The 12,885-nt window shown below is 40.5% G+C and overlaps 1 protein-coding gene across 3 annotated transcripts; it reads left to right on the top strand.

Moving 5' to 3' along the window:
- LOC146707998 (ubiquitin carboxyl-terminal hydrolase 37-like) lies at positions 1-5,220 on the top strand. Of its 3 annotated transcripts, none has more exons than XM_085459683.1 (18): positions 1-78; positions 277-332; positions 644-716; positions 826-909; positions 1,398-1,453; positions 1,773-1,863; positions 1,949-2,011; positions 2,097-2,221; positions 2,345-2,401; positions 2,502-2,633; positions 2,726-2,849; positions 2,936-3,087; positions 3,193-3,292; positions 3,433-3,509; positions 3,689-3,797; positions 4,407-4,464; positions 4,634-4,791; positions 4,878-5,220. In XM_085459683.1, the coding sequence occupies exons 1-18, from the start codon at positions 52-54 to the stop codon at positions 4,881-4,883; spliced, it is 1,548 nt and encodes a 515-aa protein (XP_085315809.1). In that variant the 5' UTR covers positions 1-51; the 3' UTR covers positions 4,884-5,220. The 3 variants fall into 3 exon arrangements, with proteins under 3 accessions (XP_085315809.1, XP_085315810.1, XP_085315811.1); XM_085459684.1 differs by having other exon boundaries at positions 2,121-2,221; XM_085459685.1 differs by lacking the exons at positions 1,773-1,863; positions 1,949-2,011; positions 2,097-2,221.
- Positions 5,221-12,885: the final 7,665 nt, after the last annotated feature.

Raw genomic sequence — 12,885 nt, forward strand, 5'->3', positions numbered from 1 at the left:
AACTTTTGCAAAGCTGAGGAGATTTTGGCTGCGATCACATCAAGTCCAAAGATGTTTAAACTTCTTTTTCACAGAAAGGTAAGTTTGAAGAGACTCGCAGCACATTTCTATGAATATTTTCTTATGGTAAACAAGCATTTTTGAAACTTTTAAGGAAGCTTCTTGGATGATTTCTGTAAAAACTGAATTTTGAATCCAAATGAAGGATTTTGTATTTTCATACCATATACTTTGTTTTATGCCATTACTGATGTTGCTTTTCTTGTTTCTAAACAGAAATCACACAAACAAAACGTGGCAGAGAAGGAAATTCCTTCTACGTCTCATCAGAGGTAAAGAAATGCGCCAGTCTTTAATGCTGCTGGAGATATTTATAGCAGTGGTTTGGTTGGAGCTCTTTTATTTCCCTTTTATTGGCATTTTTCTTCCACCTTGTGTATTTACATCTTTTTTACTACTTCTAGTCTTGTCTATAATTTATATTGATTCAGAGATTAGCGTTTGAAAATGTAGAGTGTAAATGTACAAAATACATGATTTTGTTCCATTACAGTTATTAATTTTTATCTGCAATCTCCAGCATGTACTCCTTGTTAAAAATTTGCACTTTGAAAAATAACATTTACACTTTTGTCCTCATCAGCATCCCGGATGCTCCTGTTACTGAAAATGGTCAAAAGAAGAAGAGAAAATGGAGACACCTCTGCTGTTCCTCGGTTTGCTTTTACACAAAACATATGAAATGCACATTCTCTTTAAATTGCACTTGTTAATTTAAAGTGACTTTACTTTTTTAATAAACGTATGTTTGTTCGTCCTCTGCAGCAAACTGACAGCGATGCAGAGGCAGAGAGCAACACTGTGAAGACACAAAAAAAGTGTCGCTGGTTTCTTTTTAAATTCTGGAAGGTATGTTTTATGGAAAGAGTCACTGTCATCAAGCATTTACTCATCACAGTTAAATGAGAAGAATTAAGAGCAATTTAGCACACAGCCATGTCCTCAAATTAAGTTCAAAGATGTTTAAACGTTTTTTTTTCACAGAAAGGTAAGTTCGAAGAGACTTGCAGGATGTTTCTCTAAATATTTTTTATGGTGAATAAGCATTTTTGAAGCTTCATGGATGATTTCTGTAAAAACTGAATTTTGATCAGAACCAAATGAAGGATTTTGTATTTCATAGGACAAACTTTAAAACTCAATTTAAGGCATGAATAAATTGTTTTTATTTTATTTAAAGATATTCCTATATCTGCTTCATGAGCTGACAGCTCACTAAAGTGATAAATAATATGAAATAATACCAAATTCTCTAACTGGACACTTTTCATGGAGAGACCCACTTGGTATGTTTGTTTTATGCCATTACTGATGTTGCTTTTCTTGTTTCTAAACAGAAATTACACAAACAAAACGTGGCAGAGAAGGAAATTCCTTCTACGTCTCATCAGAGGTAAAGAAATGCGCCACTCTTTAATGCTGCTGGAGATATTTATAGCAGTGGTTTGGTTGGAGCTCTTTTATTTCCCTTTTATTGGCATTTTTCTTCCACCTTGTGTATTTACATCTTTTTTACTCCTTCTAGTCTTGTCTATTATTTATATGGATGCAGAGATTAGCGTTTGAAAATGTAGAGTGTAAATGTATAAAATACATGATTTTGTTCATGTTGGTATTCCATTACAGTTATTCACTTTTATTAGCAATCTGTATTAGCAAAATGTACTCCTTCTTATAAATTTCCACAACATTTACACTTTTGTCCTCATCAGCATCCCGGATGCTTCTGTTGCTGCCACACCAGCTAACCCTGAAAATGGCCAAAAGAAGAGAAAATGGAGACACATCTTCTGCTGTTCCTCGGTTTGCTTTTACACAAAACATATGAAATACACATTCTCTTTAAAATGTACTTTTTAATAAACTTATGTTTGTTCGTCCTCTGCAGCAAACTGACAGCGATGCAGAGGCAGAGAGCAACACTGTGAAGACTCTTTTTAAATCCGGGAAGGTATGTTTTATGGAAAGAGTCACTGTCATCAAGCATTTACTCATCACAGTTAAATGAGAGCAATTAAGAGCAATGAGGCACACAGCTATGTCCTATATATTTATATCAGGTAAGAAGCACCACGGAAACGATCCCAGCAGACCTGAGTTGGGACACTTGGATTATGGAGCTTCTGGACCAAGAGAGTGGATGGGAGCATGTGTTTAACAGGTAAGAGAAAGACGTCCTCCAAAATGTTTCAACTTCAAAGCTCATGCATCCATGCACATACACTGCTCAGCATCCTGACATCTTTCCTAATTTTGTGTTTGTGTTTTTACCTTTTTGGAGCAGTGTAGCATGCGGTGGAGAAATAATAGAAAGTCAAACTGGGACTATAGACTGCTTCGGGTGAGTACACGTGGTGCACAAAGACCAAAGCTCACTTTGTCAAAGTGGAGAAAATGAATTCTTTTACACTGATACTGTAAACGTTGTGCGTGTGTGTCAGGTTTCCAAACATCGGAAACACCTGCTATATGAACTCCTGCCTGCAGAGCCTCCTCAACATTGAGGAGTTCATAAGAGACATCAGGCGTCAGGAGGTTTTGTGGAGCACAGATCCAGAAGCTCAGCTCTTAAGGTGCGCTACGTCAACCTTCTACTTTCTTCAAAAACCTGAAGAACAAAGAGATCTAACAGCAGAAATGTCTGTTTACCCTTTCCTTTCTACAGAAGGCTCATTGATGTCAGGGACTGTCATGAGTCAACAGATTATGGCCTTAAAGATCACCACCTAAGAGCTTTTAAGAAGGCATTCAGCAGTCAAGCTCCTGAATACACCGGCAGTGCACAGAAAGTGCGTCAGCTATTTGGACATTTTGTTTTTTTGCTTTACCTTCTGATTTTGATGTACTGTTTTAAATCTCTCTGCTTTTCTTTCAGGACGCTCATGAATTCCTAACATTGTTCCTCAATGAGGTCAAAAGGCTCGCACCTCACCTGGAGAGGAACGCAGCTCTCCTGGGCCAAAGTTATACCTGCCCAGTAGAAGAGCATCACATTTTTAAAATGGAAAACATGAGGACATGCAAGAGGTAAGCCTGTCTTTCAGAAACGCAGAGCTGGTTGCAATATTTTCATATACCTCTTTTCCACCTACCTGATCTTTACTTTAACTACGTTACTCCTGAAATGTGTAGCTGTGGTCACCAATCATCACAGCACGAGGACTTCACCAGCTTGTCTCTTGACCTTGTTCCAGAGGGGTCTATTATAAACATGTTAGAGACATACTTGAAGGTAAGATCACAAATTCCAATAGAGTTGTAGTGTCAGCGATCTTAACACACCTTTTTTGTTAGTGTTTGTGCGTATGTGTGTGTGCATATGTTGAGATTTCTTTCTACCATAAAGCCTGTTTTCTCTGTGCTGTTGTTCAGGAACAAGAAATAGAATTTCGCTGTGATTGTGGAGGGACGGCCTCAGAACTGAAGTCGTCTTTTGATACACTGCCAAGGTGAGTAAGGTCACATCAGAAGTGATCGACTGACCAGGTTTCCAAACTGTGGCGCATCAAATATCAGAGTTTTTCGAGACAATACTTGAGCAGTCGTTTTCTCCCATCTTCTGTTTGTGTTTGACACTCATTCTTCTTATTTTCTACCTTGTTTGTGTTTTTTTTTTCTTTTCTGCCAGAGTCCTGATCTTGCATCTGAAGAGGTTTGGCTTTACACAAACCTACAACATTAAGAAGGTGGATGACCCCGTCAGGCTGCAGAGGGACTTGGTGGTGCCATCCAATCAGGTAAAAAGAGACTGCAGAACGTCTCAGGCTACGTCCACACTAGCCCTGATAGATTTGAAAACTCCGTGTCCACACTAGTGTTTTCAGTCATTTTCAAATAGTTGTGCGTCTGCATTGAAACGGCCGAAAACGCTTACGTTCCAGTCCTGCGCATGCGCAAAAGTGAGTGAGGATTACAGAATTTGAAGAAAAGCTATCCGGAGCATGTACAAACTGATATTAATCTTTTTTAGGGCTGTCAAAGTTGAGAGCAATCAAAACAACCGCTGTATAATGCACTCGGCTATCTTTGTTTAATTGCTCACATGACTGCATCACATGGCTAAAATGCGTCATCGTTTTAGAAAGTCTGCGTTTTCGAGTGTCCACACTGCGACGGGACAACTCCGTTTTGAAATGTGTGCGTTTTCGAGAGCATTTTCAAGATGCTGTGTTTTTCCTTGAGGAAAACGCCATCTCAGTGTGGACGGGAGGTCAAAGCGGAGAGAAAACGATGTGTTTTCAAACGAAAACGCATTAGTGTGGACGTAGCCTCAGCAAATCAGCTTAATTATGGCTCTGATGTGAGACTTTGTGAAACTAACACTCTTTGGATTTGTTCCTTCTCAGGGTGGTGGCTGTTATAGTCTTGTCAGCATCATCAGTCATTATGGAGGCACAGAATCAGGTAAAACAACAGACTTGTTACAAACAGAAAGTGAAAACTTTCTACTTTTCAGTGAAGGACTCACACACAAAAGCTTTTGATGTTCTAAGACGCACTAAGTCAAAATCACTGTTTGCTTGAATCAGCTGACTTCCAGAAGTTGGATTCATTTGTCTTAATGTGATTTCAGGACACTACATCTGTAGTTCTGTCCATCCTGAGGAGAGTCAGCACTCTACATCAGATCGCTGGCTCACCTATAATGACGCACAGGTGCTCCACACAACCGGATCGGCAGCTTGTGAGGAACAGCAGCACTCGGCCTACATGCTGTTTTACAAGAGAAACGTAAGAAGACACAGCATCTCATCCTGAAGTGAGAGAATTTTTAAATGTCCTGTTACCTTGTTAACCAGTTTTGTCTTCATTCTCAGTTCTGAAACAGGAAATGGAAGGAAGGTCATCATCATGCTGAGAAGAAACAACACTCGTCCCAGCCCACCATCGCACACTGGAGGACAAGTACTGGTAAGTATTGCCCTCAGGAGGAAGGGTCCTCCCAGAGAGCCTGGTCCTCCCAAGATTTCTTCCTCCAGGAGGGAGTTTTTTCTTGCCACCGTCGCCCCACATTCACTGGTCTCATCAGCAGGGACATTTTTAACATCCTAAGACCTGAACTCTTTCATGGCATGCATTTTTAATTTCTCTGTGCCATTTGGGTTGATTGGGACCTGATGAATGTGAAAACAAAGACATCAGATTCGGACTATCTTTTTTTTGTTTCTCAAAAAAATGAGATCCACATATGAGGACATTCATTTTAAAGTTCGATTGAACAGGGGCAGTGTAATGTCCTCCCTCATAAGTGGATATCAGGTTTTTGAAGAGCAAAATTTTGTATTTTGGTCTCATAAATCTTATGTCCACATATGTGGACACCAGGTCCTAGGAGGTTAAAACAAAATCTACTAGTAGTGCAGCACTACTAGAGATCGTCCTTTTCTAGACCAGTGTTTGGCTTGCTCTCTGGAACAACAAATTAGTGCTGTCAGCGTTAACGTCATTTTAACTAATGACGTTTACGCTGACAGCACTAATTTGTTGTTATTATTATTAATATTATTATTAATTTATTTGTAAAATAAATTAAATTTAAAAAAACAAAGAAACAATTTGATTCTTTATGTTATTTTGTTTTATTAAAATCAAAATAACAACAAAACAAAAATAACTAATAAAAAAAATATTAAAAGTATTCAGCAGTGTTTTGTGAAATTTGTAATGAGCCTTAGTTAAGTTGATGTCACAGAAGTTTCTGAATCATTTAGATTGTTCAACAAACTGATTCACTCAGGTAAAGATGGTAAGCTGGAGCAATGGTACGCTTGGAGTTCAGTTTAAGTTTTCAGACAAACATTCACTCGATCAGTTGCAGCTTCTGCTTTTAAATAAATGATTTAGCTGCAAATGTTTAGCTGCAGGTAGCAAAGTCCAAAAGTGACAACATTTCCACTGCAGTCTCTCCAGAAATGGCTTATAAACTTTTGACCAAATTAGACATTTATCCTTGGATCATTGACAACCCTGTAGGGTGAAAATCTTTAATTGTACCTTTTATAACATTTTAACAAGTTACTGTCTCCTGCTGCATGTTTCCTGTTTTGGCTGAACTTCATCAGCAAAGCCCTCAAAGCAGCATATGAAAGAAAGTCATCTTTCATTGTTGTCTCCAGCGTGTTAAAAGAGAGATCGAGCTCAGTGATGAGTTTTGAAGCAGCTGCAGGGACTTCTCGAAGGTTTTGGCTCAAACAGTCGCAGGATGTTGTTCACAGTGGTGACACTGTTGACTGGTGATTGACAAGCACTGAGATACTAACATGACAAACACAAGAAACATCATGACTTATTCTCCTGAGTGCCTGCAAAACACAAACACAAAATCAAACTCAAAGCTTTTCTCTCAGGTGCTGGTGTGGCACAATCTAATGATAAGAAAGGTCATGCTTACAGCTTTTGGAGCACAGCTGCACAAAATAACAGCTTTTGGAGCACAAAATGCATTACAGGTAAACCCAGTACCCAAACATGTTAACAAGGATAAAGAAAAAACCTGAAACAAAAGCAGGTAGTGTGGTGATTTATGTTGTGAGGATGCTTTCACTCCCATCAAAGTCGCCCAGTGTTGAGAACCCAAATGAGCCCAAAAACCTCAAGTGGCTGCAACCAACAGCGAACGTCAAGAAGTGGATACTTGCATGTTGAGCCAGAAACATGCAGAAAACCCAAAAGAGGCAAGACAGCACACCTTGGTGCCACTCAGGCAGTACGAACACCTGGAAAGAGGAGCCCACAGTTCAGACCCAAGGACACTGGTAAGGACACCAGCCAGCCAGTTATAAGTCTAGTTTTAATTTTCATTTTAGTTAGTGTTATGGCCTGTCTAAGGGTGGCCAGACCATAATATAAGGGTGATCCACCCCTGTCTGACCCCAAGCAGCACATCACACAACCAGTACAATTTTGATGGTGATTTTTTTTCACAGTGATTGAATTCTAACAAAGGAAAGGAGCGAACTACAGCTTCGGGGTGGACCCCAAAACAACAAACAAAAGGGACCGTATCTAAAGGATGTACAAAACTTATTTATGAAAAGAATAAAACCAAATAACAATGTCTTATCTCCCTAACTAACAAAAACATGAGAAAAGGGTAATCGAATAGAGTGAACTATAGACTGTATAAAAGATAGGACCATTGCAACTTTACTGCAGCACTTCACCCTTTCACATAGTCCCAGCTCTTCTCTGTCATGTTTTATGGTGCTGCAAATGTCTTCAGTTGGTGAAAGGTCTGGGCTGCTGGTGTCTTGTTGTGCTTGCTATGCATCCCTGACTCGTTTCTTCTTTCTTTTTTTTTCTTTTTTTTTAATGTATTTATTTATGCAAGTTTCAAAATTTTTTTACACATTCACAAACAGCGGGACAGAAGAACACAGACAATAAAGACAATAACAACCAAAAAACAAACAAACAAACAAACAAAAAAAACAGAGCAACAAACCACACAACAGGGTACAAGGCCAGCACTTATTAAAAACAGCAGAGAAGCAAACAAAGCAACTGGTATACATGTCAAACAACTCACAATCTAGTGAGTCCAATCCACAAGATCAAATCCAAAGATCGCTAGGAGGAGCTGATAACAATCATGCAAAAACAGTTATGGGCAACAGCTCAGAATGAAAGCAGTTAAAACAATGTGGTCAGGACCCAGGGCGTGGACTGTCCTTCTTAATGTGGTCTATAAAGGGCCCCCATATCTTCCTGAACTTCTCCATGGAATCAGACGTAGAGAACCGAATTTCTTCCAGGTATAGACAGGAGACCATCTCCTCGAGCCACCTCTTGAAGCAGGGAGGGGAGGCAGATTTCCACTCCCCCAGAATCAAACGTTTGGCAATCACCATACCAAACATGAGGGCCTGTTGAACAGCAAAGGGAAGTGCCAAGGAGTCGCCGGAGCAGCCCAGGATCACCATAAGACAGTCAGGATACAGTTGCCTATCATAAACAGTGCTATAGAAACTAAAAATACTAGTCCAAAAGGCTGTAAGCGTAGAACAGGACCAAAAAAGATGCCCAAGAGTACCGTCCACAAGTTTACATTTATCACATTTGGGGGAAACGTTAGGAAAAATCTTGTTCAATTTGGTTTTGGAATAGTGCAGTCTATGGACAACCTTAAATTGAATTAACTGAAGCCGGGCGTTAACAGAGCATAGTTTTATCCGACTTAACACTTCAGCCCATAGATCGTCAGAGATAACCAAACCAGTGTCCCTTGTCCAAGCCTCTTTAATATGGCAAGAGGGGGCTGCCGAAGAAAAAAGGTTGACAAGCCGAGAAATTAAGTGTTTTGAGGTGGGAGGTTCGTTCATCATATTGTAAAAGACATGCTGTATGGGGATGGTATCTAAATTTGAGAATGCTTGCTTGACATAATTCCTAATTTGTAAGTACCGAAAAAAATGACTTGTAGGGAGATTGTACTTTGTCTGAAGCTGAGCAAAAGAGGCAAAATGATTGTCAATATAAAGATCCTTTATAGCAATTAACCCTTTGACAGGCCATTGTTTGAAAGCAGCATCCATTGTACTAGGCGTAAAGCTAGGACTGTGGCAGATCGGGGCAAAAGTTGACACTACCGGGAGGTTCAAGATTCTCTTAATTTGATTCAATATTTTTACGGAGTTGCAAAGAATAAAGTCATCACATGCACTTTTAATAACCGATTTTGAAAATAAGATAGCTGGCAAGGATGCTCCAGTGTGCTCGATAGCAGTGCTAAGCTCCAATTCGAGCCATTTAGGGCTGGACCTGCATCCCACAGCATCACCAACTATAGGCAGATTCCAGAAGACCCAGGCTCTGGCATTACAGGCCCAGTAATAATGTCTGAAAACTGGAAGGCCCAGACCACCCTCGTCCGAGGGCTTTTGCAAGTGAGACTTCGAGATGCGGGGGGGCTTGTAGGCCCAAACGAAAGGCATGATAATGGCATCCAACGCTTTGAAAAAGGAAGACCTGAGAAAAATAGGAACGTTCTGGAATAGGTACATGAATTTAGGGAGCACAACCATTTTGATTATATTGATACGGCCAATCATTGAAAGTGGGAGAAGTTTCCACCTATCTATCATACACTTGAGCTCATCAGTTAGAACCGAATAATTAAGCCTGAAGAGGAGTTTTGAGTTCCTAGGGATGTTAATACCCAGGTATGAAAAGTAATCCTGGGAGACCTTAAAGGGCAAACTAGACAGGAAATCAGGGCCCAGACCAGACAACAGCGGCATAAGAACAGACTTCTTCCAATTTATGGTGAACCCTGATAGGTGGCCAAAGCTGTCAATCAGCTTAAGAAGTGGAGGAAGGGAGATCTTTAAATCTGAAAGAGCCAATATGATATCATCTGCATACAGACCGATGGTGTACTCTGACGTGCCACAATTTATACCAGAGATATGGGAATTGGCTCTGATGGCAATGGCCAACGGCTCAAGAGCTAAAGCAAAAAGCATTGGAGAGAGGCAACAACCCTGCCTTGTCCCACGGTGTAAGAGGAACGGGAGCGACCTCTCATGGTTGGTAAGGACCGAGGAACGAGGGCAAGCGTAAAGCAACTTAATCATATTCAAAAAATTCGACCCAAAACCAAATTTTTCAAGAGTAGCAAACAAATAACTCCATTCCACTTGGTCGAAAGCCTGCTGGGCATCGAGTGAAATCACCGCAGAATTGGGCAGTGTCGTTGAGTACATCGCATTTAAGAGACATCTAGTATTAGAAAAAGAGAATCTATTGGGGATAAAACCCGATTGGTCAGGATGAATTATAGAGCCTATGTGCTTATTTAACCGGTTGGTTAGGACTTTAGCAATTATCTTTTGGTCTGAGTTGAGAAGACTTAGGGGACGATAGGAAGAAACATTAGTTTCGTCTCTGTCTTTTTTCAGGAGGAGACATATATGGGCATCGTAGAAAGAATGAGGGAATGAGCCGTTTAACACTGCGCAATTTACCATCCGAAGTAGCAGGGGAGCGATAACGTCAATATGTGTCTTATAAAGCTCTATCCCGAAACCGTCCGGACCACATGCTTTTCCATTAGGAAAGGAGCAGATTGCATTTCTAATTTCCTCCAGCGTAAAGTCTGCATCGAGTAAGCCCCGTGCAGCCTCAGGAAGAGTCGGGATGTCTAAAGCATTAAGAAAATTAGTGATTTCAGCAACTGTGGCCGTAGTACTAGATGTGTATAACTGACAATAAAAACTGCGAAATCTGTCATTTATCTGCTTGTGATCGGACAGCAACTGGCCAGTTGCAGAGAGAATTCTGTGTATCGCCCTTTCAGCTTGAATGCCCTTCAGCTGTCTGGAAAGCACCTTGTCAGCCTTTTCACCAAGCTCAAAATGCTTCTGTTTTAATCGACGAATACAATTCATGACCTGCTCCCCCAACATGTGGTTGTAGTCATATTTCAATTTGAGAATGGTATTAAGTGTGTCAGCAGCCCCGGTATCGCGATACTTCTCCTCCAACACAGACAGCTCTGCCTCAATATTAGTACGCAGCCGGAGTTTGTCCCTCTTCTGAGAAGCTTGATAAGCAATAATATGGCCTCTAATAACGACTTTAAAGGACTCCCACAAAACAGAGTCTGAAACTACACCATTATCATTAAATTGTAAAAATTCTGCGATTTTAGTAGATAGGTAAACCGTAAAAGAGTCATTTAGATATAAAGAGGGGTTAAATTTCCAATTGTATTGGGGGGTATATAGGTTGAAGTCAATTACCGTTGAGAGAGGTGCGTGGTCCGAAACTAAAATACTGTGATAAGTGGAACTAACCACTTTCGAAATAAGCCTGGAATCAATAAGAAAATAGTCAATTCTACTGAAGCTGCCATGGACAGGGGAGAAGAAAGAGTATTGCTTTTCTAACGGATGCTGGTGCCTCCAAATGTCAACCAAGTCCAAAGATTTAGTAAGAGTATTGAGTACAGAAACAGCTCTCAAGGTTGGGGCCAGGGACGCAGAAGACCTATCCAACAATGGATCGAAATAACAATTAAAATCACCACCGATAATGATATTATGGTCATTGTATTGTGAGACAAGATTGAATATTTTACTAAAGAAGTCAGGGTTGTCAAAATTAGGGGCATAGATGTTCAAGAGGACTACAGGGGTGGAGTTGACTGTACCTGTAACAAGTATGAACCTCCCACCTGGATCACATATCTGAGTTTTGAATATAAAAGGAATAGTTCTGCGAACAAGAATGGCAACCCCTCTCGCCCTGGAAGAAAAGGCGGACTGGTACACCTGTGACACCCATACCGATCTTAATCGCCTCTGCTCTGAAGGTTGGATATGGACTCGTTTCTTCTTTCTGCATCAAGTAAGGAATGTAGTGAAAGTTCCCAAGAGGTTAAAAACACCACTGAAAAAATGCCATCAGACCTGAGTTGGGACACTTGGATTATGGAGCTTCTGGACCAAGAGAGTGGATGGGAGCATGTGTTTAATAAGTAAGAGAATAACGTCCCCCAAAATGTTTAAATTTCAAAGCTCATGCATACATTAGTGATGGGCAGATGAAGCACTGAAGCTTTTCATCCAATTGGTTCACCCCAGCGCAAAGCTTCTTGAAGCTTTATTTGCTCTAGTAGGACACCTACTGGACGTAAAAATATTAGTTGGCATGAATTTGAAGAGTGTGGCCTTTTGCACACAGCCTGTAAATGTCAACAACAAAAGGAGTGTGTAAAACATGTATATTGTAGTGATGCAGTATACTGTGTATATTTATACTGGCAGTATGGAAAATGATTATTTGGAAATGCTTAAAATGGAAATGATCATTTACTGTGAGGTGAGGTGTGGTTGGGGTGTGGACAGTGGTTGTGCTTTTGTAACGTTGAGGTATGGACAGCTACACACTGAGGCGTCAGTCCTGCCCATATTTTATTCAGTAAAAACTAAATTTTCACTGCTTTTATGACCTTTTTAGTGGGGAGAACATAGCTAGGATTTAATGATTTAACAAATCTTATAAATCCTTTGTCCTCCACAATGCTAAATGGCTGGGAGTCCTCAATCACCATGCTAACCAGGTTTTCATCTATTTGAGATTGTTCTCCTGAGGAAAGACAATAAAAACAAAGCACAAATATAAATATCACACACGTAACTTATTACAGTTGTATAATATTGTTATATCATTTAGTAACATTACGGCATGCTATTATTATCATGGCATTTGATGGCTCACCTGGTCTTGCTCAACAATCGCTGTTCCCCTTATTCTCATGCAAAGCTCTGTAGTGCCTAAGCATGGATGAGGTGTTGTTGTTATATCCCAGCTCCCTGGCACATAGCAAACACTTCACCTTGTACAAAAGTAAATACAGCTTAACATAAATTGTATTGCACCATCAGTATTATGAAAATACATCTTCTGTAGAAATACCTTGTTGGGAGGAATAAGATCAAAATGTTCCCACACAGGGGAGGACATCCTCCTCTTCTTAGCTGGCTCCATTCTCTCCTGAGTTTCTCTCCTCACTCTCATAAACCTCCAAACTGCCTCCCAGCTGTCTCCAACTCTCACTAACCGCAGCTCTCCATCAAACACCCACATTTTGATTGAAGTCTGAGGGGTTTGTATCGCTGTCACATCTCGCGGCAAAGTTCGAACCACTTCATGAACCAGTCACGTGGTACAGCCGGGCAGCGAGGCTTCGGACGTCATCATTTTCAGCTCCTCCCATAAATGAAGCAAGCCTCGATACGTGCATCGCGGAAACGCCCCCTCCATTACTCGACACATCACTAGCATACATGCACATCTAGTGCTCAGCGTCTAATTGTGTGT

The sequence above is a fragment of the Copadichromis virginalis genome, linkage group LG6 (genome assembly GCF_057382275.1).
Source record: "Copadichromis virginalis isolate Kocher_CV1m ecotype Utaka linkage group LG6, C_Virginalis_male_GT1.1, whole genome shotgun sequence".
Taxonomy (NCBI): domain Eukaryota; kingdom Metazoa; phylum Chordata; class Actinopteri; order Cichliformes; family Cichlidae; genus Copadichromis; species Copadichromis virginalis.